Source organism: Lytechinus pictus, unplaced genomic scaffold (genome assembly GCF_037042905.1).
Source record: "Lytechinus pictus isolate F3 Inbred unplaced genomic scaffold, Lp3.0 scaffold_19, whole genome shotgun sequence".
In the NCBI taxonomy this organism is placed as follows: domain Eukaryota; kingdom Metazoa; phylum Echinodermata; class Echinoidea; order Temnopleuroida; family Toxopneustidae; genus Lytechinus; species Lytechinus pictus.
The window spans coordinates 4,392,768-4,420,536 of NW_026974140.1; the positions used below are offsets into that span (position 1 = coordinate 4,392,768).

A 27,769-nucleotide genomic window follows, 5' to 3' on the forward strand; every position below is an offset into this window, starting at 1 on the left:
AAAGGGAAACAGCAAGTGAGTGTGTACATGACACCAGCTATCTATAATTTACATATCCCCTGTATCAAGCATAGCTGTATTGTGAAAATAAGCAACAAAAAATAATAAATACAACTTTCTTGTTTCATCTCTGATATTGATGACATATGTTGGATTTATCTTTATTTCTTAAAATAAAGTCAAACTTTTATTGGATTGGCCTTGACCTTTTTTTAAAATAAAACTGACAGCAAAATCCTGATGAGAGATTTTGTCATATTCATATAACTCCTTACGATATATATATTTGGTGCACATGATAGATAGATTGGCAGCAAACAGATTTTTGTACCCTTTTGCCATGTCTATTCAAGTCCGAGTCATAGATAACTCAAGAAACAAACAAACACAAAAAAAGGAGTACAAATACAGATTTGTATAGGAAATGTTCATTTAATATTTATACATATGGGCAGGATTTCAGGTTGAATTTCTGCTAACAAACACAATAAATCAATGTACATATCAATTATAATTTCACATTAATAGTGCAGTAAACCAATATAATGCCCCCCATGTACATTCAAATTATAAGAGTAATTATCAAGTATCATGAATGCAGTTGCCAACTGAATAAATTTGAAAATTAAATTCAGAATTGAATGAATTACAATAAAACTAAATTAGCATTGAGGTAAATCAATAAAAATAACAGTATTTTTTAATACCATGTGAATTCAACTTTTTTCTGGATACCGTAAATATCCAGTAATCAAGTTCTCATGAGAAAGTAGAAGGCCATTGAGAGAAGGAAAAGATGCAGGTTTTGAAATAGGCAACAAAAATAATTAGGTAATAATTTCAACCGTCATCTGATGTCCTCTTTGCAATAAACATTATGTCCTGTATTCTACACCCTGGTTTATCTTAATAAGAAACACATATACAAAAATACAGAGTTTCAAATAAAAAAGAACATTTGGCACTCAATTCATAGATTATGGTCAGAATGACGAATAAGTAGTTGTTTATTCGGTGACAGATTTGCTTTGAGCTTTATTTCGTCCAAGATGTAGGGCTAGAGGGGGTAGACTGAAAATTCCGCTGCTTCGGAGGAGTGTTTTTCAACATTTTCAGATTTTTCTTTAGTCCTCCTCCTATTGAGGGAATACCACGAAGCCAGACGAGGTCTCAGCGGAGCATATCCTGACTGAAATAGACTGATTTTTCGGTCTACATGGTCTAGGGTATAGAGTTGCAATAGGGTTTTACTTTAGGGTTAGGATTAGGATCCGATAGGGTATAGTGTTAATGCCATGGTTGAAGTTGGTCATTCCATTAGTGCGTGGAATTTACAGCGGAGCAATGGTCACCAGAGCAAATGTTTATGCACTATCATAGAATGGTACAGGTAGATAAGTTTTAAGATATATGGAATGCAAACCAGGTTTTCCATAACACCCCCTCCCCATCAACCATCTGTTTACAAAACACAAATAAAAAAAAGATTGCAATAACTCATACCAGAAAATACAAATGAACAAATGATGCATCAAATAAATACATCAATTGAAAATCATTTAACGTAGATAAAATGAATAAGAAAATAATCAATAAGCTAATATAAATCATAAATTTATAAATTTGTTATGTTAACAAAATGAACTACATGTAGCTTGGTAAATATATAAATAAATAACCATGTCTAGCCAATTACAATAACCTTTCACTGATGAAGATTTTCCTATCAGGCAGGTGAAGATTATATTTTGAAAGTAATTTGCACACAAATGGATACAGGTCCAATTAGAAATTCAGAAATGGAGAGGAAAGGGTGACCACTGTTTGATGAAAATAAAGAATCATTAATTTAAAAAGCACCAGTTTTATGTTCACTTATGAAATGCACAATCCAAAGGCACATTCAATGCATATCGCGGGTGTATATATGGCCGATGTTCATTATTCTGAATGCTCGTTATTCCAAAGCATGCAAATTGCAGCCAAAATGTTCATTAGTTTGAAAATGAACAAAGGGTATGTTGTCTGAAAATTTGTGGTATCATTCCAAAGGTTTATTAATCCAACAATAGAATATATGAGATTTGTTATTCCGAATGTTCGATAGTACAAAATGGAATAACATTCACTACCATGAAAATAGGTAATGAACCATACAAACATCACCTTCACTTTCGGACTATCAATCCATTGGAATAACCAACCTTATTTCTAATTTGGACTGACCAACCATTGGAATAACCTTAACATTGATAAGACTTTTAAAAAATCTGAGTTGCAAGGTTCCACTTGTCACCTGTCTGCTAAATGTTATAAATATTTCGCCCCAAAATCATTATTCAGTGCTTCAAAATATTGAAATATAAAGTGGCAGGAAACATCTTCATATCATCCCACACGCTAACAGGTGTTATATTAATCTCCTCAGGAGATTCAATAAATGATGATATTTCAGTCATATATATGGCTATGTGTCATGAGGTTGCCCACCAAAAGGGGTTGTGCTGTTACATATTTTGGTTAATTTGTTGAGTTATTCCTAAATATTTTCAAAACCAAAGGAGCTATGCCATAAAGTTTGGTATCAGTTTAAAGGGGAATCCAGCCTTGGCCATAAAATGTTGTGTTGAGAAGGAGAAAAATAAATTAAACAGAATAGCGAAATTTTGAAAGAAATCGGTCAAGCAATAAGAAAGTTATAGCTGCTTTAAAATTGAGATCACTAATACTATGTAGATTTCAAATTGGCAACTGAGTAAGTAAATTATGACAAGAGGCAAGGACAACTTTCCCATAGGCCATGTACTTTATTATCAGGGATTTGTGGTTTTTTCATTAAGTACCCATTCCCCTGGGGCAGTAATCTAAATATAACCCAGGTAGTATATTGTTTTATGTCCTCATGAAAGAAAAATTTAATTTGAAATAAAACTTCGTCCTTGCCTTACATCACTATGACATCCCATATGCGGCCAATTTAAAGTCTCCATGGGTATAGTGATTACCAATATTTACAACTTTTAAAAATTCATAACTTTCTTGTTGTTTGTCCAATATTGTTCAAACTTTTACCTATCAACTTGTCTGATTTTTCTTTTCCTTATAAAAAAAGTTTTTATTTGGGTTGGATTCCCCTTTAAAGTTGAATCCATTGGCTAATAATCTATAAAGTTTCATTGCTCTAGGATAAATAGAACTTGACTTACACATCTATAAACACGGAGTGCCAGGGGTGGTGCCGGAAGCGGTGCCATCTGTACAAAGTCAATGGGGATTCTCAATGTTTTGTGCTATTTGGGGTAAAACATTAAAATTTTGTGAAAACTTGACTTCCAACTACAAATTTGTTATCAAATAAAAGCTAGAATATTCTTCTTTACTGTTAATTGATTGAAAAATAAGTTCGGCAATGTCATTGACAAAAAAAGAAAAGGCCAAAAAGATCGAAAAAGAAATAGAAAAATTGTCAAAATTACAATTTAACACTTTGGCCTTTAATACACCTATTGCTATTTCTGAGTGCACATTTGGGTTCATTGAGCAATATCCTTTGAATTCCTTTCAGAAAATATATACTTTTACTATCATCGGGTGTAAGTGAGAGACTTGTGAAGTTAAAGGTAAGTGCTAGTTTTGGTAACGATATCAAAATGAGTTCGTACAGAATCCAATGAAATGACCACCAAAGTGTCTGTTTGTATAAATAAAACGCATGTGCCAAAGGATTCTGGAAGAAATTGTGTAATTGCTGAGAAATCAGCAAATAAGCACAGGATTCGGGTAGAGCGTCGGGCCCGACGCTCAAAGCAATAATTATACACTGTCCCACGTGCGCTTATCTGTGTTGGGGAAGTTCAGTCTGAACATTTTTCAGCGTAGATTTCAAGATTTCACAAAGTTCAGTTTATGTAACTGTACCAGATCTAGATCCTCAATGATATACTGACAATTAAGCCTGGTTTTACAGACTTTCTCATGAAATCAGTGTTTACTGCAACTACTGGAATTTCTCTTTAACAGGCGACGCAAAAGCGAAAATCACCAGGTAATGCAAAAGTAGGTGACCTCATGACACATGACTATATATTGATAGTGTCTGCACAAATTTGATTTCATTTTTCTTCAGTGTATTATTTCATACATGTGAACAAAATTATATAAAATATGAATCAAAATTCAGTATCTATCAAATAAGACTGTTGTAATGTTAACCCATAATCTTTGGAAAAGTGAACCTTTGGAATATTGAACCTGTGGATTAATTTGGAATAACAAAGCTTCGTAATGACAAGCTGTAATTGAATATTTATTCTGCCTACCACAGTACAACTATTGATCAAATGTTACGATTCAACTAAAAGAAACAATTATTCAAATATCCTATATCTCCACACTGTTACTTTATTACACCTGTACATTACAGATATGAAGATAGAGTAATAAATAATTTCCTCAAGTCTCATACAGATATGCTACAGAGCTCAGCAACATTTTCAATAGTATTCAGATATGGGGAAACAGATCACACCGCTAACGCAAAGAAACTTGTCTTTAATAAAAGGGTTCAAAATTGGGTGGAAAACTCATGGCATAATACTTCTGTTTGGATGTTATTAATCTTTTGATAATGATATCATAATGCATTCATTCTTTCATTATGCATCATGATGATTTTTGCTAGTCAATGCACACAATTCTAAATATTTTGATTGGTCAGAAAATTGATCATGATCAAAAGGGGGGGGGGGGGCACATATGCCTCTGCAGAATTTCTTTAATGCCTTGTATCCCATTGACTTTATACACAAAAAAAAATGTTGCTGAGCTTCGCCATGTCATGTCTGAAAAGACTTCTACTGTCTTGATGCATACATGAACCAGCATGTGCAAACTAATGTAGGGTAATGGGTCTATATGTAGTACCCCAGTCATAACCTTGTTTATTTTCAACCAAAATAGGACTGCCAAACAACCAGGTCAAACAACCAATGAAAATAACATTAAAAGCAAAGCCAAAGCTGTTTGTTACCAAATTTACCCCGGAACCAAACTTGCATGGGGATACACCTGAAAAATAACAAGACTCCTGTTTTTCATAAGATACTCATTATCATTTTGGGGAGATATTACTGAAACACAATATCCCAACTGGCTAAAACTTTGAGACTGTTTCACAAAGAGCGAAGTGTGACTCAGGATTGCACTTGAATTCTTAGTTGTAAACATTATTTAACACATCATCACATCGGTCATATAATGTTCATAGGACACATGCTAATTTGTAAACGTCAATGTGATTACCATAGTGAACATTATTAATCTTAATACTGTCACAATCAAACTCTTTGTGAAAATAACCCTGATAATTCATGGCCAAATGATATGACTGGGGTGGAAGTTCAACAATGACTACGGGAATAAATATAGAAGTACCAACTATACTGACTTACTGTGTTAAATTTTTAAATACACTGAACATAACTTTTGTACAACTTTCATACAATGGTAGAATAGCGGCTTGACCTTAGTCAGGTGTGTCAATTGATATAACAGGCATAACAATTTTATAATCTAGCATAGCTTGTTTGGAATGTGTATAGATATCTCTCTCGATTTCCTCCTCCTCCGGCACCTGGTCACCTCTATGGATGTTGATTTCAATGTTGCCATACTCTTGAAGGAACGGACAGGTTCCAAGCAGAAAAGAGCAGAAATCTTTCCTGATACCAAACCACCCTGTGTCAGGATGAAAAATATTACAGTGAATTGAAAGTACTTAATTGTATACATTTTGTATGTCCTTCTTCACCCAAGTTTTCACTTTTGTATACTATACATGAATATATACAGTGCATACCACAAAAACGGAAACCCGTTTTCAGAGACAGATTTCACAATTAATAAATGTTTCTACTATAAATTTGATATTTATGGTAAGAGTGGAATCTCATCGTTCATATGAGACCAACATCTTAGCAAATCGTTTGCACATGGCAGATTACATACAATAAATATTGAGGCATGTCAGAAATAATTTGCCCAGAAACTCCTGTGTGAATCTGAATCCACTCTTATCTCAGGGATCAGTGAGAGAAACTGAACAAAGAATACAAAAATAATGCTCATGAGCCACTCGTCGAATAAGCACGGTCGTTGTATCAGGAACCATTCTTGTTCAACTTTTCTGCGCAACCTGATTTTGACACTAAAATTTCGAACTCGTCTTGCTCATCAATGCATGAAGTGTTCGTCTCATAATAGGTATCAAAATATAGAAGAATCGTTGATTTGCATGATGATGTAGATACAATATCATAATTTGTTTCCCTTTGAAAACCAAATCATGTGAGTCTCGGTGCCCTTTTTTCTGGGATGCACTGTATAATCATTTCTGCACATCCGCAGCACCAGAATTGTGATAACAACTCATATACTTCATAAATAAAAACTTGTGAAAATATCTTTACAGCAAAATATTATATAAAACATTCTTTTTTATTTATATCAATTTTTATCTTAATGTCTGTTTGGTCTCTTCCCATTTTATGGAAACTTCTTTGCATTCCATCTATATGACCAGTTTCTCTGGGGAGTGTTTCATCAACATTTTCATCCGACAAGTTGGCAGATCTGACATCTTTCTCTGATGTTGATTGGCTGAGAGGTACTGTTACTATGGTAACTGTCGGATAAAGTGGGACTTGTCAGATAAAACGTCCGACAAGTCCTTTCATGAAACGCTCCCCAGATATTCATTAGGTCTATTGCAACTTATCTCACTTAAAGGAGAATGAAACCCTTGAAACCAGCTGAATCCATATCAAAGAGAAAAATCAAAGAAACATATTGTTGAAAGTTTGAGGAAGATTGAATGAATAATAAGAAAGTTATGAGCATTCGAATATTGAGATCACTAGTGCCGTGTAGATCCTCCCAACGGCAATGCGACCAAGATCTGTGATATCACACACGTACAACTCCCTCATTACTTTAGTACTTATTTCACTTATATTCTCACTTTTATAGAGTCTATCACAAGGTGAGGTGTTCTCTTTATGAGATGACAAGTACAGAGGTTTCACAACATTATATCATTGATGAATCGTTTGTCATATGATTAGAATGGGCAAAAAGAGATGTTTTGGGGTATATTTTCAGTGTCCAAATGGGAGAGTTGTACGTGTGTGACATCACAGATCTTGGTCGCATTGCCAATGGGAGGATCTCCATAGCATTAGTGATCTCGACATTCAAATGCTCATAACTCTTTTATTGCTACTCCTATTTTACTCAAAGTTTTGTTGATCTTATTCTTTGATTTTTCTGCTTTCACAAAAGCTAACTTGCTCCAAGAGTTTCATTCTCCTTTAACATTTTAAGGCTATGCTCATTTTGTCTGAAAACCAACTATGTTTCTTAAGTCAATTTGGTGTAATATCCACTTGGTCTAGCTCTACACCAAAAATGAATGTAACATCCTCTGTGAACTTTGACCTTGGACTTTATTACAGCCAACTCTTTATGCAGAGCATCATCACCCCTACATGTTGATTAGTTGCACGGTTCACAAGAACAAAATGTATAATAAACTCTGTGACCTTTGATGATACTCCCCAAACTCATCGCATCATCATCATTATCATCACTCCTATAACTTTGACCAAGTTTAAAGCTGATCCTTCAATTTTTCTTAAGTTATGAAGAGAATGAAAATTGGAAAGATGGGTGTATGATTGAAAATATATTGCCTCCTAAAACCACCTATGGCAGGTGGAGGAATAATAAAACAATGAATGAAAAAACTCACAAGTGTCTTGACATGACTTTTCAAAATTTTGAATGACTTTTTTAATTATTTGAAAAGGCAAACATATGATTTAAGATAAATAAAAAGAAGAAGATAATTTTTCAAAAATGGAAAGATACAAATAGAAAGAAGGCTCCCTCATACGTATTTGTCAGATACATCAAAGTCAAGCTAGGGATTAGGAGTACTTCTACTCACACAGTAAAAGGCATTTTATATTAATGAACTGCACTGTATTATCACTCTGATTAACTTGGCTTAAAATCTATTTCATATGCTATCACTTTTTCACAGATTGGTAAATATTTCTGTATACTCACATTGATTTCCACCTCTTTGACCAAAGGCAGTAGGCAGCAAGACAAGTAAAGAGATGTACAAAGGACAAAACACCACAGACACCGGGTAATCATTGATGCCATCTAACCTATTGACTAACAAAATCTGTGGGCAAAAGAATAGGGGATTTAGAAAACAAAGATAATTACCACTGAAAAAATGATGGGAAAATAATACACAGCACAGAACAGATGTCTGTAAGTCCCCGACATCACAAAATAGAGCTGTCCATCAAAAGATCCATGGATGTTGGAAAGCATTTATAAATACATAAAAAATGAGGGGTTCACAGTATGAGTAATAATGTATCTCATTGCTCCTCTTACAAAAAATAAAGGTTTCTATGGACATAAACATAAATGGAAAAGTAGCTTACCATAATAGAAAGTTTAAATCAAATTCCTAATTACTTTTAAAAAAAATGTACATGTATTTAATTTGTAAAATATATTGTATGATGAAGAGTTCAATCCATGTTATTACAAATCAAGCATGAAATCTTCACAAGATGCAGGACAATGGATTCGAACAGTCAGTGGCACACTGAATTCCTTACCTCAAATGTTAAGAGCGGTGCTACTAGTGATACAGCAGTGACTGCTGTCATGAAGTTAGCTCTTCTTTGTTCTGCCATCAGCTCTGTAGCACGTAGGATAAGTAATGACCAGATGACGTAGTAAAGGACGATGAGACACATCAAACAGGTCAGGATCCACAGAGGTATGAATACAACCTGTCACGTGATCGGATAGAATTGTTAAGTTAGCAGACTCCAAGAATGAGTCCTCACTTGGTGAGAAAAATGGATTAAAAGTAAACCAGATGAATATGCCTATATCTCCTATAAATATATAACTCACATGTGGTCACATCACTCCTCCATTTGATCATACAAAGAATAGAAGACAAATATCTGTATTTTTTTCCTTTTCGTACCAAATTTATTTTTTCTACACTGTCAATTCATATCATTATTCATATCTATATTCATATAATGCATTTTCTTTATCTCGGCCTGCAAATAATTCTTATTTATCAAACAAACACTCAAGTGTTTAGTAATTATTGAGCAGGAGAGTAAAATGTTAAAGCATGGGTGGATGCAGCCTGAAAAAAGGAGTATGCCCTTAAAAAATTATATGAAGAAAAAATCCAGTAGAGTGATGAAGCTATTGCTTTAACAAGACAAAATAAGCTCCTTTTTCAATTTTTGAGGTAGAAAAAAAAGGGAGAAAAGATATTTACAGACGTTTTTAACTCCACAAACAAACACGGTCTCTATATGTTTGCAAATACAGCATAAAAGATTTTGAACAAATATGATTACAGCAGAATAATTCAAACCTCAGGGCCCCGTCTTACAAAGAGATACGATTGATCCGATCTATTGCAACTATGGACGGCCAGCAACGTCAACATCTATCATGCATGTTTGTTCAAAATATTTTTGAGCTATTATGAATATTCATGCATTCATTGTTTTCTTGAAAATTCACTGCGCTTCTCTTTGCATACAAAGGAAATTTGTGCAAATTTTTTGTAGAAAAATTATGACACTCCATAGAGTTACGATTGATCGGATCAATCGTCACTCTTTGTAAGAAGGGGCTTTGTTATTATTTAAATAATACTTACTCCCCATCTCCATGTTATAATTTCATCCAGCTTGAGGGCAATGAAAATGAATTGTAGAATATTGATAGAACACATCGCTTCCAGCTGTTAGGAGAAAAAAAAACACAGTGCACAGTTATTACATAATGAAATATGCCCATTAAACTCTACTTTTCTGTTTGTTTGTTGTTCTGTGATCATATTGATTTATTTTGTGTCAGTGTAACTTCAGAATTGAGATAGATCTACCTTATTATAATTTTCTCATTATATCAGTTGAAAACATTGCTTTATATCTAATCTAAATTCTTTCTTGAAAAATATATTAAAAGTACTATCGATTTGTGCTCTACACTGGTTATACTTCAAGGCGAGTTTTTCTAGCATTCAGTGTAATCATTTGTGTAGGAATTGTAGGAAGTCAACCTATCAAAAACCCACGATTATTACACTCAAATTTAAAGAAGAAAAGCAGGGACATGCTACAATATGTATAATCATGTACTTTGTGGCAAAAGAATGTTGAAAATAATTTTAGGAATAATTTTTACAAGAACACAAGCAATGACTTACCTCAAGCCCTCTGTCATGCTTGAAGCCCCATACACAGGCAGCAATGGAAACAGGTGACGTGAGGAAGAGAGGCATGAATACAATAAGCCAAGGATGTCTCCATGGTTTGGAAGCATGAGCGCTTTCTAGTTGATCACAGGTGAGTATTTCAAAGATGAAGAGTAGAGAGTTGAGAGCCAGGCAAATGATGATTGCCTTCATATCGATATAGCCCTCCCCTTCGACTCTGAAAATATAAATAAGTTTAAAATATATGATTTTCAATCTGAATATTTTCATTTGGCACTGCAGTTATGGCACAAAAACTAATTAACGACAGTCTTGATCAGGAATGTCAGTCAGTTTGACTGACAGGACCATAACTGTGCCCTATAGTGCTGTTCAACATTAAGCCTGAAAAATACTGAAATGTGAATTTGTCAGGGCCCCCAAATCAGGCAAAAACATGTAGACTTTTAAACCTCATACTAGTACATGTTCATAACCACAGAACCATCATCAACTATGGAGTTTTTAATCCAGGGAATTTTCAAGAGCAAAAAACATGCACTAAATGTAATTAGTAGTGAACAAAAATGATAACATTTCTCTTATCTCTTATTCCTATTTTCTATTTATCATGATAATAATAATTTGCCCTGTTTTGATTGTTTTGGTATTATTGTTATTTTATCTCTTCTTATATATTCCAATTCAAATGTTTTATGAATGAAATCAATCTATAGAAGTGGGATTAGCATGTTTTATTTCTTCAAAATTTTCTTGTGAATTCATCAGTGTCTTCCCATAGACGGAGGTCGCCACTCAACAATTAATGCACAATTTCCCAATACTACAAGTGAAATTATTCAGGAAAACTTTGAAATACGATAACTCTCTTTATTACATGTACTGGTACATCCAATAAAGAATCTTTCAGTGTGAGGCTTGTTTGATTGATCTCTCTTGATTCATATAAACTAATTATTGGGATGGATTTGACTTTGAACAAAGAAGCATGTATCTTTTAATTCTTGTATAGATTACCTGTATTCTGGATGCTTCCACCAGACGACTCCTGCAACAATGGCTCCCATGATCACCACACTCTTCCAGAACCACAAGGGCAGGAAGACCAGCCAAAAACTACATTGTATCGTCTCATCCAGTCGCAGTGCAAACACCAATGAGAAGATAATCAGACATGTGTACACCAAGAATTTACTGAAAATACAATAAAACAATTATACTAAAAATATGTAAGATCAGAAATAATTCTTGCTGTCTTACAGCAAGCTAAGACAGGTCGTCATGCTGTGTCAGTATGATCTACTATGCACCCCAGCCATAGGAACTCAGGGGAGGGGGGAGGGAATTACTCATCTATTGGAGCTCATTTTGGATCCAACTACATCTCAGGCAAGTTACGTGCTCTCCGCTAGTATAGCACTTGTTGGCCGGAAAGCATGCCTGTCGTTTCGGGGCTGTAGTGTGTGCGAGGTTGGACTGCGAGCGCTAGTTAGCTGACCGAGAATCGTTTGAATCGACTCTATGTGATTCATGTCTTTTTTATTATTTTATTTCAAACGTATGTTGTCATCTGCAATTATTATTGTTTCAGATATTTTGAAAAGAATTCTGCATTGGTTCCTTTTTTGTGATCATGGAAAATACAAACGAACTTTGCTCTGTCATCTGCTTGTGCAACGCTTACCCCCTCTCAGTGCATACCATCACAGTGCGTGCCTATCAATGGAGCGAAAAAATAGACTGGATTTTCCTGCCTTCAAAATTTGATGCATCGATGTTCGATCGAATTAAAGCTGTCGACCACCAATTTTCAAAATAATCGAGATGGCTCAGGCCTCATTTATTATCAAATATTAAAGCCGCTGTCGTGCCTATAGTCTTACCTGACCTCTGCTATGTAGGGAAGACAAAAATAAAAAAAATGGAAAGAGGAAAATATAGAACTTATAAGAAAGTAAAAGAAAAGGAAACAAAGTCGGCTTACAGTGCTAAGCAAACCAAATTATTCTGGACACTTTGCAGCAGAGCTCAAGCATCTCTTCTCACTTAAAACAATTCAGTTGTGAGAGGTTTTGGCTCATCATCATCATGGATTCATCATGATCTCACATAGGTTAAAGGACAAGTCAACTAACCAAAAAATTAATTTTCTTTTCACGAAGGCTATTTTTAGATCCCCCCCCTGAAGAATAGTCACCGTTAATGTATTTTGCGGTGGCTATTGTGGACTCATGAGGGCTCTTTTATTAAAGGTTTTATTTCTGTTCCATGATTTTACAACATGTAACCCACTTGAATATCAAGCAAAGTCATACATAATAGTCTACATCAGTCCTTCACGTTTTTATTATTTTCGTGGAGCTCAATAAATCGCTCTCCTTATTTTTTCGAAGAGCTCAATTGAGCTCCTCACAATCGCTCTCCTTGAGGAGCTCAAATCAATTCAATACATGTATGATAAATTGTAGATTTTTCTTAAAATTGTAAATGCAATAGCTGTGTAGCTATTAATTAATCTGTGGTGAACTAGGCCTGGGTCAATACGTTTACAAAATATCGCGCTCCTGCTTTAAAAAAAAAAAAATTACTAAAAATATTGTACAAAAAATTGCTAAAATTTTACATCTTTAAATCCATGAAATGGCCATCTATTTTCCATCATTCCTTGAAATTATTTTTAGTTGAAAACTATCAGTAAAATGAAGAATATTCAGCTCTCTCTTAACTCTGATTGATGTTACAATCGGTAAATACTGTAGTCCACATGTACATGTAGACTTCTATGGTGTTGCAACATTAACTGAAAACTATTGTTGATCATTTGATCATTTTGAAAAAAGAAAGGGAGAAAAATTGAAGGAATGTGACTGAAAGAAGAAAGGAGAGAAAGAAAGAAAGGAGAAATAAAAGAAAGGGCAGAGGAAAGAAAAAGGAATGAAAAAGCAAATAAAAAAATGAATGAAAGTAGGAAAGAAAAAGGAATAAAATAGAGAGAAGGAAAGAAAGAATAGAATAATGACTGAAAGTATTGGAGAAAGATGAGGTAAAAAAAGAAAGAGAGAAAATAAAGAAAAAAGATGAAGGAAAGAAAAGAAAAAAATAATAAAGAATGAAAAGAATGCAGGAAAGAAAAAAGTACCAACAGAAGAAAGTACAGGAGAAAAGAGGGTGGAGGGGGTGAAAGAAAGGAAAGAAAAAAGGAAAGGAGAAAAAAAAATTGAAGAAAGAATAAATAGAAGAATGAAGGAAAGTATGGGAGAAAGATGAGGGGGAAAAAAAGGAAAGAGAAAATAAAGAAAAAAAAAGTTCAGGAAAGAAAGAAGAAAAGAAAATAAAGAAAATAAAGAATGAAGGAATGCAGGAAAGAAAAAAAGAAGAAAAAAAAGGAACAAACTGAAAAAAAATAGGGAGAAGGGAAGGAAAGAAAAAAAAGAATGAATGAAAGTAAGCTTGTAACCGATTTTGCAATCGGCAACCGATTCCATTCGATTTCACCACAATCGGCAATCACTTGCCGATCTTCGATCATGCCCCTTGAAGGAAAAAATCGAAAATAAAAAATCGGCGTAGATCTGGTTACAGTGCGTGATCGCTCAGAACATATTTCAAGATTGTTTTTGAGGTGCTAGCTATTTAGAGGTCGCATTATTCAGGGAGAAAGACGCGGTATTATCTATGGCGATGTTTAAGAGGATAGATATCTTCTCTTCCAACTCATGGTGATAGCGGATGCCGCCGTAAACTTTGAAAGGTCGTATTACCGACGGAGCTCACTGCGTTACTCTCTTACATCGTTTATGATTATATACATTTTATTTTCAACCTCGTGGTGATAGCGGATGCCGCCGTGAACTTTGAAAGGTCGTATTACCGACGGAGCTCACTGCGCTACTCTCTTACCCCCTTTATAATGATATAAATCTTCTCTTCAACCTCGTGGTGATAGCGGACCCCGCCATAAAGTTTGAAAGACTGTACTATTGACGGAGCTCATTGCATTACTCTCTTACATCGTATATAATGATATAAATCTTCTCTTCAACCTCGTGGTGATAGCGGACCCCGCCATAAACTTTTAAAGACTGTACTATTGACGGAGCTTATTGCGTTGCTCTCTTACATCGTTTATGATGATATTCATTTTATTTTCAACCTCGTGGTGATAGCGGACTCCGCCATAAACTTTTAAAGACTGTACTATTGACGGAGCTTATTGCGTTACTCTCTTACATCGTTTATGATGATATACATTTATTTTCAACCTCGTGGTGATAGCGGACCCCGCCGTGAACTTTTAAAGATCGTGCTACTGACGGAGCTCATTGCATTACTCTCTTACATCGTATATAATGATATAAATCTTCTCTTCAACCTCGTGGTGATAGCGGACCCCGCCATAAACTTTTAAAGACTGTACTATTGACGGAGCTTATTGCGTTGCTCTCTTACATCGTTTATGATGATATTCATTTTATTTTCAACCTCGTGGTGATAGCGGATGCCGCCGTGAACTTTGAAAGGTTGTATTACCGACGGAGCTCACTGCGCTACTCTCTTACCCCCTTTATAATGATATAAATCTTCTCTTCAACCTCGTGGTGATAGCGGACCCCGCCATAAACTTTTAAAGACTGTACTATTGACGGAGCTTATTGCGTTGCTCTCTTACATCGTTTATGATGATATTCATTTTATTTTCAACCTCGTGGTGATAGCGGACTCCGCCATAAACTTTTAAAGACTGTACTATTGACGGAGCTTATTGCGTTACTCTCTTACATCGTTTATGATGATATACATTTTATTTTCAACCTCGTGGTGATAGCGGACCCCGCCGTGAACTTTTAAAGATCGTGCTACTGACGGAGCTCATTGCATTACTCTCTTACATCGTATATAATGATATAAATCTTCTCTTCAACCTCGTGGTGATAGCGGACCCCGCCATAAACTTTTAAAGACTGTACTATTGACGGAGCTTATTGGGTTGCTCTCTTACATCGTTTATGATGATATTCATTTTATTTTCAACCTCGTGGTGATAGCGGATGCCGCCGTGAACTTTGAAAGGTCGTATTACCGACGGAGCTAACTGCGCTACTCTCTTACCCCCTTTATAATGATATAAATCTTCTCTTCAACCTCGTGGTGATAGCGGACCCCGCCATAAACTTTTAAAGACTGTACTATTGACGGAGCTTATTGCGTTACTCTCTTACATCGTTTATGATGATATACATTTTATTTTCAACCTCGTGGTGATAGCGGACCCCGCCGTGAACTTTTAAAGATCGTGCTACTGACGGAGCTCATTGCATTACTCTCTTACATCGTATATAATGATATACATTTTATTTTCAACCTCGTGGTGATAGCGGACCCCGCCGTGAACTTTTAAAGATCGTGCTACTGACGGAGCTCATTGCATTACTCTCTTACATCGTATATAATGATATAAATCTTCTCTTCAACCTCGTGGTGATAGCGGACCCCGCCATAAACTTTTAAAGAGTGTACTATTGACGGAGCTTATTGCGTTACTCTCTTACATCGTTTATGATGATATTCATTTTATTTTCAACCTCGTGGTGATAGCGGACCCCGCCATAAACTTTTAAAGACTGTACTATTGACGGAGCTTATTGCGTTACTCTCTTACATCGTTTATGATGATATACATTTTATTTTCAACCTCGTGGTGATATCGGATGCCGCCGTGAACTTTGAAAGGTCGTATTACCGACGGAGCTCACTGCGTTACTCTCTTACATCGTTTATGATGATATTCATTTTATTTTCAACCTCGTGGTGATAGCGGAAGCCGCCGTGAACTTTGAAAGGTCGTATTACCGACGGAGCTCACTGCGCTACTCTCTAACCCCGTTTATAATGATATAAATCTTCTCTTCAACCTCGTGGTGATAGCGGACCCCGCCATAAACTTTTAAAGATTGTACTATTGACGGAGCTTATTGCGTTACTCTCTTACATCGTTTATGATGATATACATTTTATTTTCAACCTCGTGGTGATAGCGGATGCCGCCGTGAACTTTGAAAGGTCGTATTACCGACGGAGCTCACTGCGTTACTCTCTTACATCGTTTATGATGATATACATTTTATTTTCAACCTCGTGGTGATAGCGGATGCTGCCGTGAACTTTGAAAGGTCGTATTACCGACGGAGCTCACTGCACTACTCTCTTACCCCCTTTATAATGATATAAATCTTCTCTTCAACCTCGTGGGATAGCGGACACCGCCATAAACTTTTATAGACTGTACTATTGACGGAGCTTATTGAGTTACTCTCTTACGTCGTTTATGATGATATACATTTTATTTTCAACCTCGTGGTGATAGCGGATGCCGCCGTGAACTTTGAAAGGTCGTATTACCGACGGAGCTCACTGCGCTACTCTCTAACCCCGTTTATAATGATATAAATCTTCTCTTCAACCTCGTGGTGATAGCGGACCCCGCCATAAACTTTTAAAGACTGTACTATTGACGGAGCTTATTGCGTTACTCTCTTACATCGTTTATGATGATATACATTTTATTTTCAATCTCGTGGTGATAGCGGATGCCGCCGTGAACTTTGAAAGGTCGTATTACCGACGGAGCTCACTGCGCTACTCTCTTACCCCCTTTATGATGATAGACATCTTCTCTTCAACCTCGTGGTGATAGCGGACCCCGCCGTGAACTTCAAATTGATTTGAAAACGCTAGCTACCCAAAACATTTTAATAACATATTTCAAATCATCGTGCGTGCTTGCGTCTTCTACTTCATTTTAATTGCACTTGCGACTTTAAGATGATGCGTCGTAAGAGATCATTCCAATAATTCTAAATCGCTAGCACCTAAAAATACTTCTAAAAGATGTCCCGCCGATCGTTCATTAACCTGTGATCTATGAGAAATATTTTCATTTTATTTTCCTTTGCGCCTTTGCTCGGAAGATGCGTCTTTCGTTTATCTTTCTAATAAAAATCACTCGGTTTATTTTAAAGCAATAACACCTCAAAACCCCTGGCTTTAAAACATGTTCCAAACGATCGCGCATGTTGGCGACTTCCATTCCAATGCATTCGTCTTTGTGACTTTGTCAGGAAGATGCGCGCGACCGCGAACAACATTTTGATGTATTCCTTTGTTTTTAAACATCGCCGATTCGATTTTCGATTCGATTTCGATTTTAGAAGCTTAACTGCCGATCCGATTTTCGATCTGATTTTTGATCCGATTTACAACATTAAATGAAAGTAGGAAAGAAAAGGAAAGAAAAAGAAGGAAAGAAACTTAAGTCAAGAATGAATAGAAGAATGAAGGATTGAAGGAATGCAGGAAAAAAATGTTTCAAAATAAATCAAATGAACAGAAAAAAGTGGGGGAGAAAATAGGGGGGGGGGGAGAAAGGAAAGAAAAAGGAGTGAATAAAGAATGAAGGAAATCAAACAAGCATAATTTTCATCAAAATCAGACCTAGAAATAAAACTAAAGCTACCATTTTGCTAATTTTCACTTACATGTAGATCTACATGCAAAACTCAGTGATACTAGGCCAAGATTCTAGTCTATTGTAAGCAAATGATGATGTCAGTCACTCATTTCAATTTTCATGATTTTCATGTCTGCCAAGCCAAGCCCGGTATGTGCGAGACTCCCGCATTTGAGGACTCTGAGTCTTGCTCATAAATTATGAGTTCTCCTCAAATCTCTTTCTCACACATGAATCAAAGCCGATCCCCACATTATTATACATGCCAGTGCAGTGATCTCACGTCGAATCACACAAAAATCTCATGCATAGATACGCCTGTAGCTGATCTTTTGTAACACCACTGATCGATTCGCTGGCGCGCCCCGGCCCCCGAAGTGCCCCGTCGCGGCGCGCCGGCAGATAGCAGCCAGCAGCAACCTTTCTGCATCCTGATGAGGCCGGGCTGAACTTCAACTTGGTTGGAGTAATTTAGAAATTAGATCTACCATTAACTCGTTAGAAGGTACGATATCAAGTTACTAATTTAGAAGCGTATTATGTAATCGAATTCACACTTTGGTCAACAAGAGAAGCATTTAATATTATACTGTACCTTGGATTGAAATCTTGGAATAACCCCTTCAAATTCATTGTTTTGAGTTGACTGCTGCGCGTATGATATGCGAAGACGATTCGCAAATAACGAAGATCACGAATTGAACATGAAAATTCAGAAACCTGTTTAACATTGCATTGCCAATCTAAGGATTTGGTACGTAGAGGTCAGTGGTATGTGCAGGTGGATACGTTGAAGGCTATATGGACTGGAAAACTGCTCCTGCCCTCTTTTTAGATCTACATTTTATTATTGGTATTTTATTTATTATCATTATTATTATCATCAATATTAGTATTATTATTATTATCATAATCATCATCATCATTATTATTATTATCATTATTATTATATATCATTATTATTATTTTTCCTCTAAACAGGATCAAGTCCGTATTTTTTTCTTGAATAAACTTTGCTCTAACAAAAAGCACAAAGTAATTTCAAATGCAACTAGGAACTTTACACTACTAATGTCCGCATGCAGGCGCGTAGCCAGGGGGGGCGGTGGGGGCGGTCGCCCCCCCCCCAAAACGTCCCCAAAAAGAAAAAAAAAAGAAGGGAAAAGGAAAGGAGAAAAGGAAAAGCGAAGGGAGGAAAGGGAAGAAAGGTAGCTTTGTGGGTTTTTCTTTTTATTTTTTCTCAAAAAAGAAACTCCGTGACTCTTGCTCTAAATTTATATATGAAATTTGCTTCCGCGCTGCGCGCGGTTAAATGACAATATTGCAGTTCTCCTTTGTTTCCCTCACCCTTTCTCTAACCCTGTTTTTCCACCTCAGCTAATATATGTGTTTCTTGCCAGTTAAAGTTCAAATGTATACATTAGGGCATGGAATTAGAGTAAGGTTAGGCCGATCGAAGTATATGAATTTTTTTTTTAATTGATCGCACAACTTCTGGTCGGGTCGGCTCCGGGCGGGTAAAATCTTTATCTCAATTTCTGCCGTCACCTCCATATAGGCAACTTCTCCCGCTTTTCAGCTCATTACTAAACAACCATAATTTGGGGGTAAACAGGTTCCTAATTTAAAAAGAGGAAGGTATAAAATTCGCGTCGTATTAAATAAAAAAAGTACAATATTTTTTTATCAAATTCTATTCAACTTCATGTCATTTCCCTGCACATTCATCTCCTGTCCTGTTTTGCGCCCTCAGTTTGAAATTTTGAATGACACTTAAGTTTCTTTATCATTCAAAGTAAAGCGCATCAGGATAAGTGAAAGAAATTATACATCATCCTGTTTTATATAATTTCAATAATCACAGAAGTTTCAACTTTTGCGCACTATTTTCCTTGTAATGAAGTTCAATAATCTTATAAAATTAATTGAATTAGAGCTGATCAGGGGTATTAGAGATATCTGCATTTGATGAAACGTCCGCGCCCTTTGAAATTTCAGAGTTTCATTGCTCTGCGCGGGGAGGAATATCTTCCTCCCGGCATATATCCTTCTTCTCCTCTGTTTTGCGAGTTAAGATATGCACTAGCTGTCGCTAAATTGTTTGTAATCAAATCTGATCTTTCCAAGGAAAGTATTCAATATAACTTAGAAAATAACCTTTTCTCGGGACCATTTTCTTTGCAAAAAAAAAATAAAACGCTTTAGCTTCCGCGCTTTGCGCGGGGTTAATATTATTTTAATTTCCTCCATTTCATCCCTTTTTTGTTCGTTTTACAATCACTTTTGAAAACAAGGTTCAAAATCACAATATAGTGAAATGAATTGGAGCTGATATAGGTACTAGAGACAAGGGAGGCGGCTCCTTTTTATTTTAATTTATGAAACACCGAAAGCTTCGCGCTTCGCGCGGGAGGGGGAAAATCCCCCTCCCTGCACACACACCCTAGGGAGCGCGCTTTGCGTGCATTTACCGCCCCCTCCAAAATGAAATCCTGGCTACGCGGTTGAATGTCCGAGAGTATTTCTTATCAATCTGGTTGTACCCAAGATAGCTCAGTGCCTTCTGAATGTCATACGTATCCGAAGGTGAGGAGAGATCTTGGTTTATGCAGGCTTCCATTCCTAATTTCTTCACCATTCCTGAGTGACCAATGATGACTGGCGTGACCGGTACCTCTGCCTTCGCGTTCCACATCCTCTCGATCTCAATCCTTAGGGATTATTGTTATTATTATTAGTAGTAGTAGTAGTAGTATAGTAGTAGTAGTAGTATTATTAGTATTATTATTATCATCATTCATTATTATTTTTATAAGTATTATTATTATATACTTTCTATTCAACTTAAAATTTTCTGTCTCTCGATCATTCTCGGCTCTAGCTGCAGTGGAAATGGGGGGTGGGGGCCGGGTTACCCTGGTCAAAAAATTTCATATGACCAAGAAAAAAATAGAAAGGGACGGAGAGAAGGGTGAAATATGATAATTTTCTTGATATTATGTCAAAATAATATATCACAAAATTGGCCAATGTTGAAATTTTTGCTTGCTCGCCACTTTATTGTTTTTAAATTTGGCTCATTAACGCCACTGCTGGCTATATTCTCCCCTAATCTAGCTCTCACTCCCCCCCCCCCGGTCCCCTTGATCCACTCCAGCCGTACCCCCCCCCCCCCTCCTCCTCCTCCTCCAGCTCTCCCCACCATCTCGCTCTCTCTAGCTCCGTCTCCCCCTCTGTCTCTCTCTCCCTCTCATCGAATCCTTCTCTCCTAACTCTATTTCTCTCGTTTATCTCATGCAGTTCCTCCTTTTTTTTAAGGGTCGGGGGTCAATAAGATTAAATCAATGTAGGATGACACTTTTTTGTCTCCCCCTTAACGATTATGGTTTGACGTTATCGACTTGTACGTACATGCAATCTAGCTATTGAATTAAGCCCCCTTGCCACCCCAGTGAGCCTCTAAACGGTTTGAGGGGGCAAGTGGGCGGGTCCGGTCCGGGGGGGCGGGTGTTGTAGACCCGGGGTTGTGGACATGCTAAGAGAGACACTCAGAGGGGGGGGGGGGGGGGAATCAATTAGATATATGTTTCTGTACGCTTTGAGTAACACGTATACCACGGTGACTTTATCTGAAGAAAAAAAATCAAAGGCCCCGCGGCTCCATTCCCGGGGCTCCAATATGCCGCACATGCCTTTTCACGCTGGAAAATATAGGTAAGATTACAAACATGACAAATGACATTAAAGGTCAAGTCCACCCCCGAAAAAAAGTTGATTTAAATAAATAATGAAAAATCAAACATGATCGAATAACGCTGAAAACTTTATCAAAATCGGATGTAAAAGAAAGTTATGACATTTTAAAGTTTCACTTATTTTTCACAAAACAGTTCTATGCTCAACTCAGTGATATGCAAATGAGTATGAGAGAGTCGATGATGTCAGTCACTCACTATATTTCTTTTGTTTTTTATTGTTTGAATTATACAATATTTCAATTTTTACGAATATAACAATTTATTGGAACCCCTTGCTGGAACCGCAAAATGTTAAAATAATGGATCGCACGTGTTCAGGGAGGAATAAAACTTTGTTTCACATGACAATGATGAGAAAATCAAAATATTCATATTATAAAGTACAAAAGAAATAGTGAGTGGGTGATGTCATCGGTCTCCTCATTTGCATACCAAACATGATGTGCATATAACTGTTTTGAGAAATTAAGCGAAATTTTAAAATGTTATAACTTTCTTATTTTACATCCGATTTTGATGAAATTTTCAGTATTATGCTTGTTTGATTTTCCTATTTCTATTCAAATTAGTTTTTTGTTGGGGTGGACTTGTCCTTTAAAGAGAGATCATATCGGGCAACACCAGGCTAGGGCACTGACTCTCCTTAATATTCTCAATCCTTTTTTCTTCGCTTTTCTCCTCTTTCCGAATAAGTTCCTCTTCTTTTCACTATATAGTCATGAAAATAGTTTTGCAGAAATATCGCACAGCTATATAGGGACGCCCATGCATCATAGGTTGCATGGGGGCGATCGCCCCCCCCCCCCTGCAGCCTCCATGGGTGTCCCTATATAGCAGTGCGATATTCCTGCATGCTTATATAATCTAAACCAGACTTTGTTGTTTAAGATTTTAAAACAACTACTAAAAAGTTCATAATAGCGCGTAGTCATTTTAAAGGACAAGTCCACCCCAACAAGAAATTGGTTTGAATAAAAAAGAGAAAAATCTAACTAGAATAGCACTGAAAATTTCATCAACATCGGATGTAACATAGAAATGTTATGACATTTTTAAATTTCGCTTAATTTAAAAAAACATTTATTTGCACATTCCGGCGACTGATGACATAATTCATTCACTATTTCTTTTGTAAATTTTCTAAATTCAATGAAAAAATTGAAATATTCTAATTTTCTCATCTCTGTCATGTGAAGGTATAGTTGGAATTACCATTGTTTTTCAGTTTAATTGGTCCATTTATTGTCAAATTAAAAAAAATTAAAATATTGTATAATTCAAACAATAAAAAACAAAAGAAATAGTGAGTGAGGGACATCATCAGCTATCTCATTTGCATTTGCATACTTAACTTTAAAATTTCATAAATTTCTTATTTTGTATCCGAAGTTCGATGAAACTTTCAGTGTTATGTTTGTTGGATTTTTTTCTCTTTTGATTCAAATCGAAAAATTTTGGGGGTGGACTTGACCTTTAACTAGCGTTTTTACTGCACTGTACTTTTCCGTTATACGCACTGTGATGCTCCCTTTCACTTCAGTTATTTAGCCTATAAGAATTCCGCATATACGGAAATTGATTATTGACGTTACATTAGTTCTGTATAACATTTCATGTTTCATATTGGAAACTAAAATGTTCCATATAGGCCTAGCCCCCACAGAGGAGCTGATTATTTAAAAAAGCCCCACCTATGTCTAAATGCTATATTAGATCAAAAGTTTATTCTGTACCTGTATCTAATTTTCATTTTTTGGGGCGGCGTGGCATAGCTACGGGGGGGGGGGCACGTGCCCCCCTGAGATTTGGTGTGCCCCCAGGTGCCCCCCCCCTGAAAAAATTGTCGAAGCAAAAAAAGAAAGGAGAAAGAAGAAAAGAAAAAAGAAGGAGAAAGACAGAAGGAAAAAAGAAGAGGAAAATAAGAGGAGGAAGACGAGTGAATGAAATAATGTGAGGAGAAGACTTGCAAAAAAATAATCTTTCATGTTACTATATAAAATTTCGCTTGCGCTTCGCGCCAGAATTGCCTGTTTGATGAGATTCATATCTTGCTCTATGGAGCTCAAAATATCAATTTTCAGATGTGATCATCAAACGTAGGCCTATAAGTTAACGCTGCGCGCTCGCATTTCGATTGGTGAGTACTATACAGTATATCAATTCTATAATCAAACAATAAGCTCCCCTTTTCATATTACATTTTATTAAAAAATTCAAATAGCTCGCGATTTGCGCTCGCATTAATTGTTAAAATGTATTATCCATTGTAATGCGTATTCATAATTACCAAATGCTTAAAATTTCCAGTTTTCAAGCGTTAAAAACAATAACTTCCACTCTGTCATTATACGCATATTAGAAATAAAAATAAGAAAATAACTATTTCGTGAATTCCTAATAACTAAATTGGGTCTTTTAAGAATGGAATATCGACAAGCTTAGGAATAATAGGAAGATAGTCATAATCATATATGACAAAATGTCCTTAGAATGTACCGGCTCTTTGTAAAAATAATAACAAAAATGTCATTCATTAAAGGTCAAGTCCACCCCAGGTAAATGCTGACTTGAATAAATAGAGAAAAATCAAATTAGCATAGTGCTGTAAATTTTATCAAAATCGGATATAAAATAAGAAAGTTATGACATTTTAAAAATTTGCTTATTTGTCACAAAAAAATGATATGCACAACTTGGTGAGTTAGTCGATGATGTCCATCACTCACTATTTCTTTTGTTTTTTATTGTTTGAATTATACAATATTTCATTTTTTACAGATATGACCATAGGGACCGACTTGATTGAATCATATATCATTAAACAATGCTAATTCCACATGTTCAGGGAGGAATTAATCGTTGTATCACTTGACGATGAGGAGAAAATCAGACTATTTCGTATTTCATATAATAAAATACAAAAGAAATAGTGAGTGGATGACGTCATCAGTCTCCTCATTTGCATACCGACGAGGATGTGAATATAACTGCTTTGTGAAATTAAGCAAAGCTTTAAAATGTCGTAACTTTCTTATTTTACATCCGATTTTGATGAAACTTTTAGTGTTATGCTTGTTGGATTTTTCTCTTTTTATTCAAATCAACTTTTTGTTGAAGTGGACTTGTCCTTTAAGTGCGATCCACATCCACTTCACAATTTTCCTACACAGTGCTTGAAATAATGTTTGAATTGACCTTTTCAGATCGGAATATCTAATGTTTTTAACTCGCGCTTGCATTATTGATCTTCATGATTAAAAAATGTATTCAGAATGCCCAGATTCTATATCTCTAAAACATGCGCGATAGCCTGCATGTTCTTTAATTGTTTAAATTATCCAGTTTCAGATCAGAATATCAATAATTGTCTGCTCGCGCTTGCACGCTCGCATTATTAATGATAAACAATAACCATATCCTATTCATGATTTACAAAATATGAATAGAGTGTCCCGCTTTCAATTTTATTCCTCTCGCGCTCGCATCAATTGTGATTACAAAAAGTGCTTATAGAACGACCATTTTTTAAGGTCGGAATGTCAAAAAAACTTAGCTCGCGCTTCGCGCTCCCATTATTGAAATATGTACCGTCTTTGTGGGTAACTGTAAACAGTCCTTAACGGTCCCGTTTCGATCATGCTAGAACATTTATTAAAATTTCTGTTCGCGCTTGGCGTTCGCAGTAGGCTAATTATCTAGTTACATACGCATCTTCTTCTGGATCCCAAACATTGCCCAGAATGTTAAATTTTCAGGACAAAATACATGAAAGTTGAAAAAAATTCGCTCGCGCTTCGAGCTCGCACATAGGGCTTATGAGATTATATCATATTAATAATTATCTTGTTTTATAAGAATAAAGATAAGAAGTGACTGATCGGGGAAAATATAGGTGAAGATATAATTTCAGGCCCAACCCCCTATTGGCGAAAGTCGGATCCGCCCTTGTGACACATAGACACACACAGAAAAAAATGTTGCCCCCCTGAAAAAAGCAAGGACCCCCAGAAAAAATTCCCTGCCACGGGGGGGGGGGGGTTAATCATGCCCCCAAGCCCCCCAACTTTAACTACTACCAAGAACAATAAAAAGAAAATGAAAAGGAAAAATGTATGAATAAGCGATATGATAGAATTCTCTAAAATCATCAAAACAGCTGTATATGATGTATATACAGTGCGTATCAAAAAAAAGTTTACACTTTGAAAAAATCCTGTAAAATTATACATTTGTAATATCTTGAAGATTTTTCCACATTTTAACATTGGTACAGATCCATTTAAGCAAATGACGATATAACTGTCGAAAAATATTTCCGCTTGAGCGAGCACCACTTACTTTTGAAAATGTAGTGAAAAATGAATTGCGCAGAACTTTGAAATAGTTATGCAAATAAAAGTATACCTTAATCATGAAGAAAACATGGAATTTAGCTAGTAAAATTGATTTGAAGATATCTTTTACCTTTTTAAACTTGTTTCCTTGCCCAAAACACTTTGAAGAGTGCATTGCACCCCACCCCACTCCCCCACACACCGAGGCCATCGAGACTATATTTGCTTTGCACTGAGCTGTGATTCAGTACATGAAATGGCTTAGGCTTGATTTTAATTTTGTTTATCATTGTCAAGCTTGGCAAAAGTGTGGACAAACAAGTATTACATAAAAAATGAAATGTAAACCCACTTTAAATGATAAAAACTCAGTGAAAAAATGCTGGAGATGTCTGATATAAACTTTTGTTCAGGTTCAGTTATGTCCTCAGATCCAGCTGGCACAAAAAGGGTAAAGGTTGTGCTTACTAAATGTTAAAATTTCAATTTGGGTGGCAAAATTGTTACAAAATGCTTGAATGTATCTGTTTTATTTAAATTGACTAAAAGTGCAAGGGAAATGTATGAGAAATGTTTCACAGGGTAAGTTTGATTTCGCCCTTTCCCCTTGACACAGCGTGAAAACTAGCATTTCTGCGCAAACAGATTTCTGCGAGCTTTACAAAAATGGACAGTGCTCACTCAAGTGTAACATTCTGTTAAAACTTTTACTTTCATTGGATAGATGAGACCCAAACCTAAGATGATATGTGAAAAAATTACCCACAAGTTGTATATTTATGAATTCCCAGGGCTTTTTCAAAGTGTAAACTTTTTTTTATACGCACTGTAGATCTATAGGCCCTATAAAAAACAAAGGCTTTAATGATTAAAAAATCAGCACGCACTTCACGCTTGAATGATTGAGTTAGCCCTTACGAAATTCCTCATTTAAAAATAAACCAAAGCTATAATGTACATGTACTTAAATTTTAGTTTTTGAATTTTAGTTTTTGAATTTTGTCACATGCAGTTTGCCATATTTCGGCGAAAATAAGCATCAACAAGCCGCTCCTTATTTTCTAACTTCGTCGTCGTATCCGGCTGGTGTACCGGCGGATCCTGCGCCTGGCAGATACTGTTCTAGGCACCAAATCCGCCGGCGGATCGTGTTCTAGTCCGGCGGATTCAGTACCAAAAAAGGCCACTCTCTTCGGAAGATATCGTTCTTGCGCTATCGGGATATCCTTCACTCACATACGTGGAGGTGCCGTGGCCACTGGCGTAAATCCGGGGGGGGGGGGGGTGGGGGGGATATATCCCCCCCACTATTCGAGGAGGGGGAGATGGCCTGTACAAACACCCCCCCCCCCATTTTACGAAAGAAATGAAGAAAAAAAATCACAAGAGATAATTGTTTTATTGGTGAAATTCTTCTTAAAATACCGCTTAACATATAAAATAATATTATTGAATCATAAAATGCAAAGAGCCAGTTCACCATTTCCAAACGAAATACTTATGTCCTTATTATAACATTGAAGAGAAACCCCCGTTTCTTCCAATTCATCAATGTTGGGGTCTTTGGGAAGGGAATAAGATGGAATGTCAAAATTTTGTTAATGTAATCTCTAATAAAACCATTAAACCATCATGGGGTAAAAAAGATAATAATATTGGAGGGGTGTTTGCCATATGGACATACAGTGGCGTAACTACGGGGCATGGGGGGCACATCCCCCTCCCATCGGCTGACAAAAAAAAAAAAAAAACGGGGAAAAGGAGAAAAGAAGGAGAAAGGAATAGAAACGTAGTGGAAAAGAAGAAAATATTATTCATTATAATGTTA

General features: G+C 36.1%; 1 protein-coding gene across 1 annotated transcript; it reads right to left on the minus strand.

Moving 5' to 3' along the window:
• Positions 1–411: 411 nt before the first annotated feature.
• On the minus strand, positions 412–18,596 carry LOC129261003 (transmembrane protein 185A-like). The gene is made up of 7 exons (XM_054899029.2): positions 18,445–18,596; positions 11,360–11,536; positions 10,334–10,559; positions 9,782–9,865; positions 8,703–8,879; positions 8,128–8,251; positions 412–5,736 (listed from the first exon to the last, which is right to left on the minus strand). The coding sequence occupies exons 1-7, from the start codon at positions 18,480–18,482 to the stop codon at positions 5,525–5,527; spliced, it is 1,038 nt and encodes a 345-aa protein (XP_054755004.1). The 5' UTR covers positions 18,483–18,596; the 3' UTR covers positions 412–5,524.
• Positions 18,597–27,769: the final 9,173 nt, after the last annotated feature.

What these genes read in the sequence shown, in the direction of transcription:
- LOC129261003 (XM_054899029.2), bottom strand. Translation starts at nt 18,482, where the DNA reads ATGAATTTGAAGGGGTTATTCCAAGATTTCAATCCAAG. An exon ending in TGGAAGCATCCAGAATACAG is followed by an intron (nt 10,560 to 11,359) that starts GTAATCTATACA and finishes TTATATTTTCAG; the next exon opens with AGTCGAAGGGGAGGGCTATA. An exon ending in TTATAACATGGAGATGGGGA is followed by an intron (nt 8,880 to 9,781) that starts GTAAGTATTATT and finishes ATCACGTGACAG; the next exon opens with GTTGTATTCATACCTCTGTG.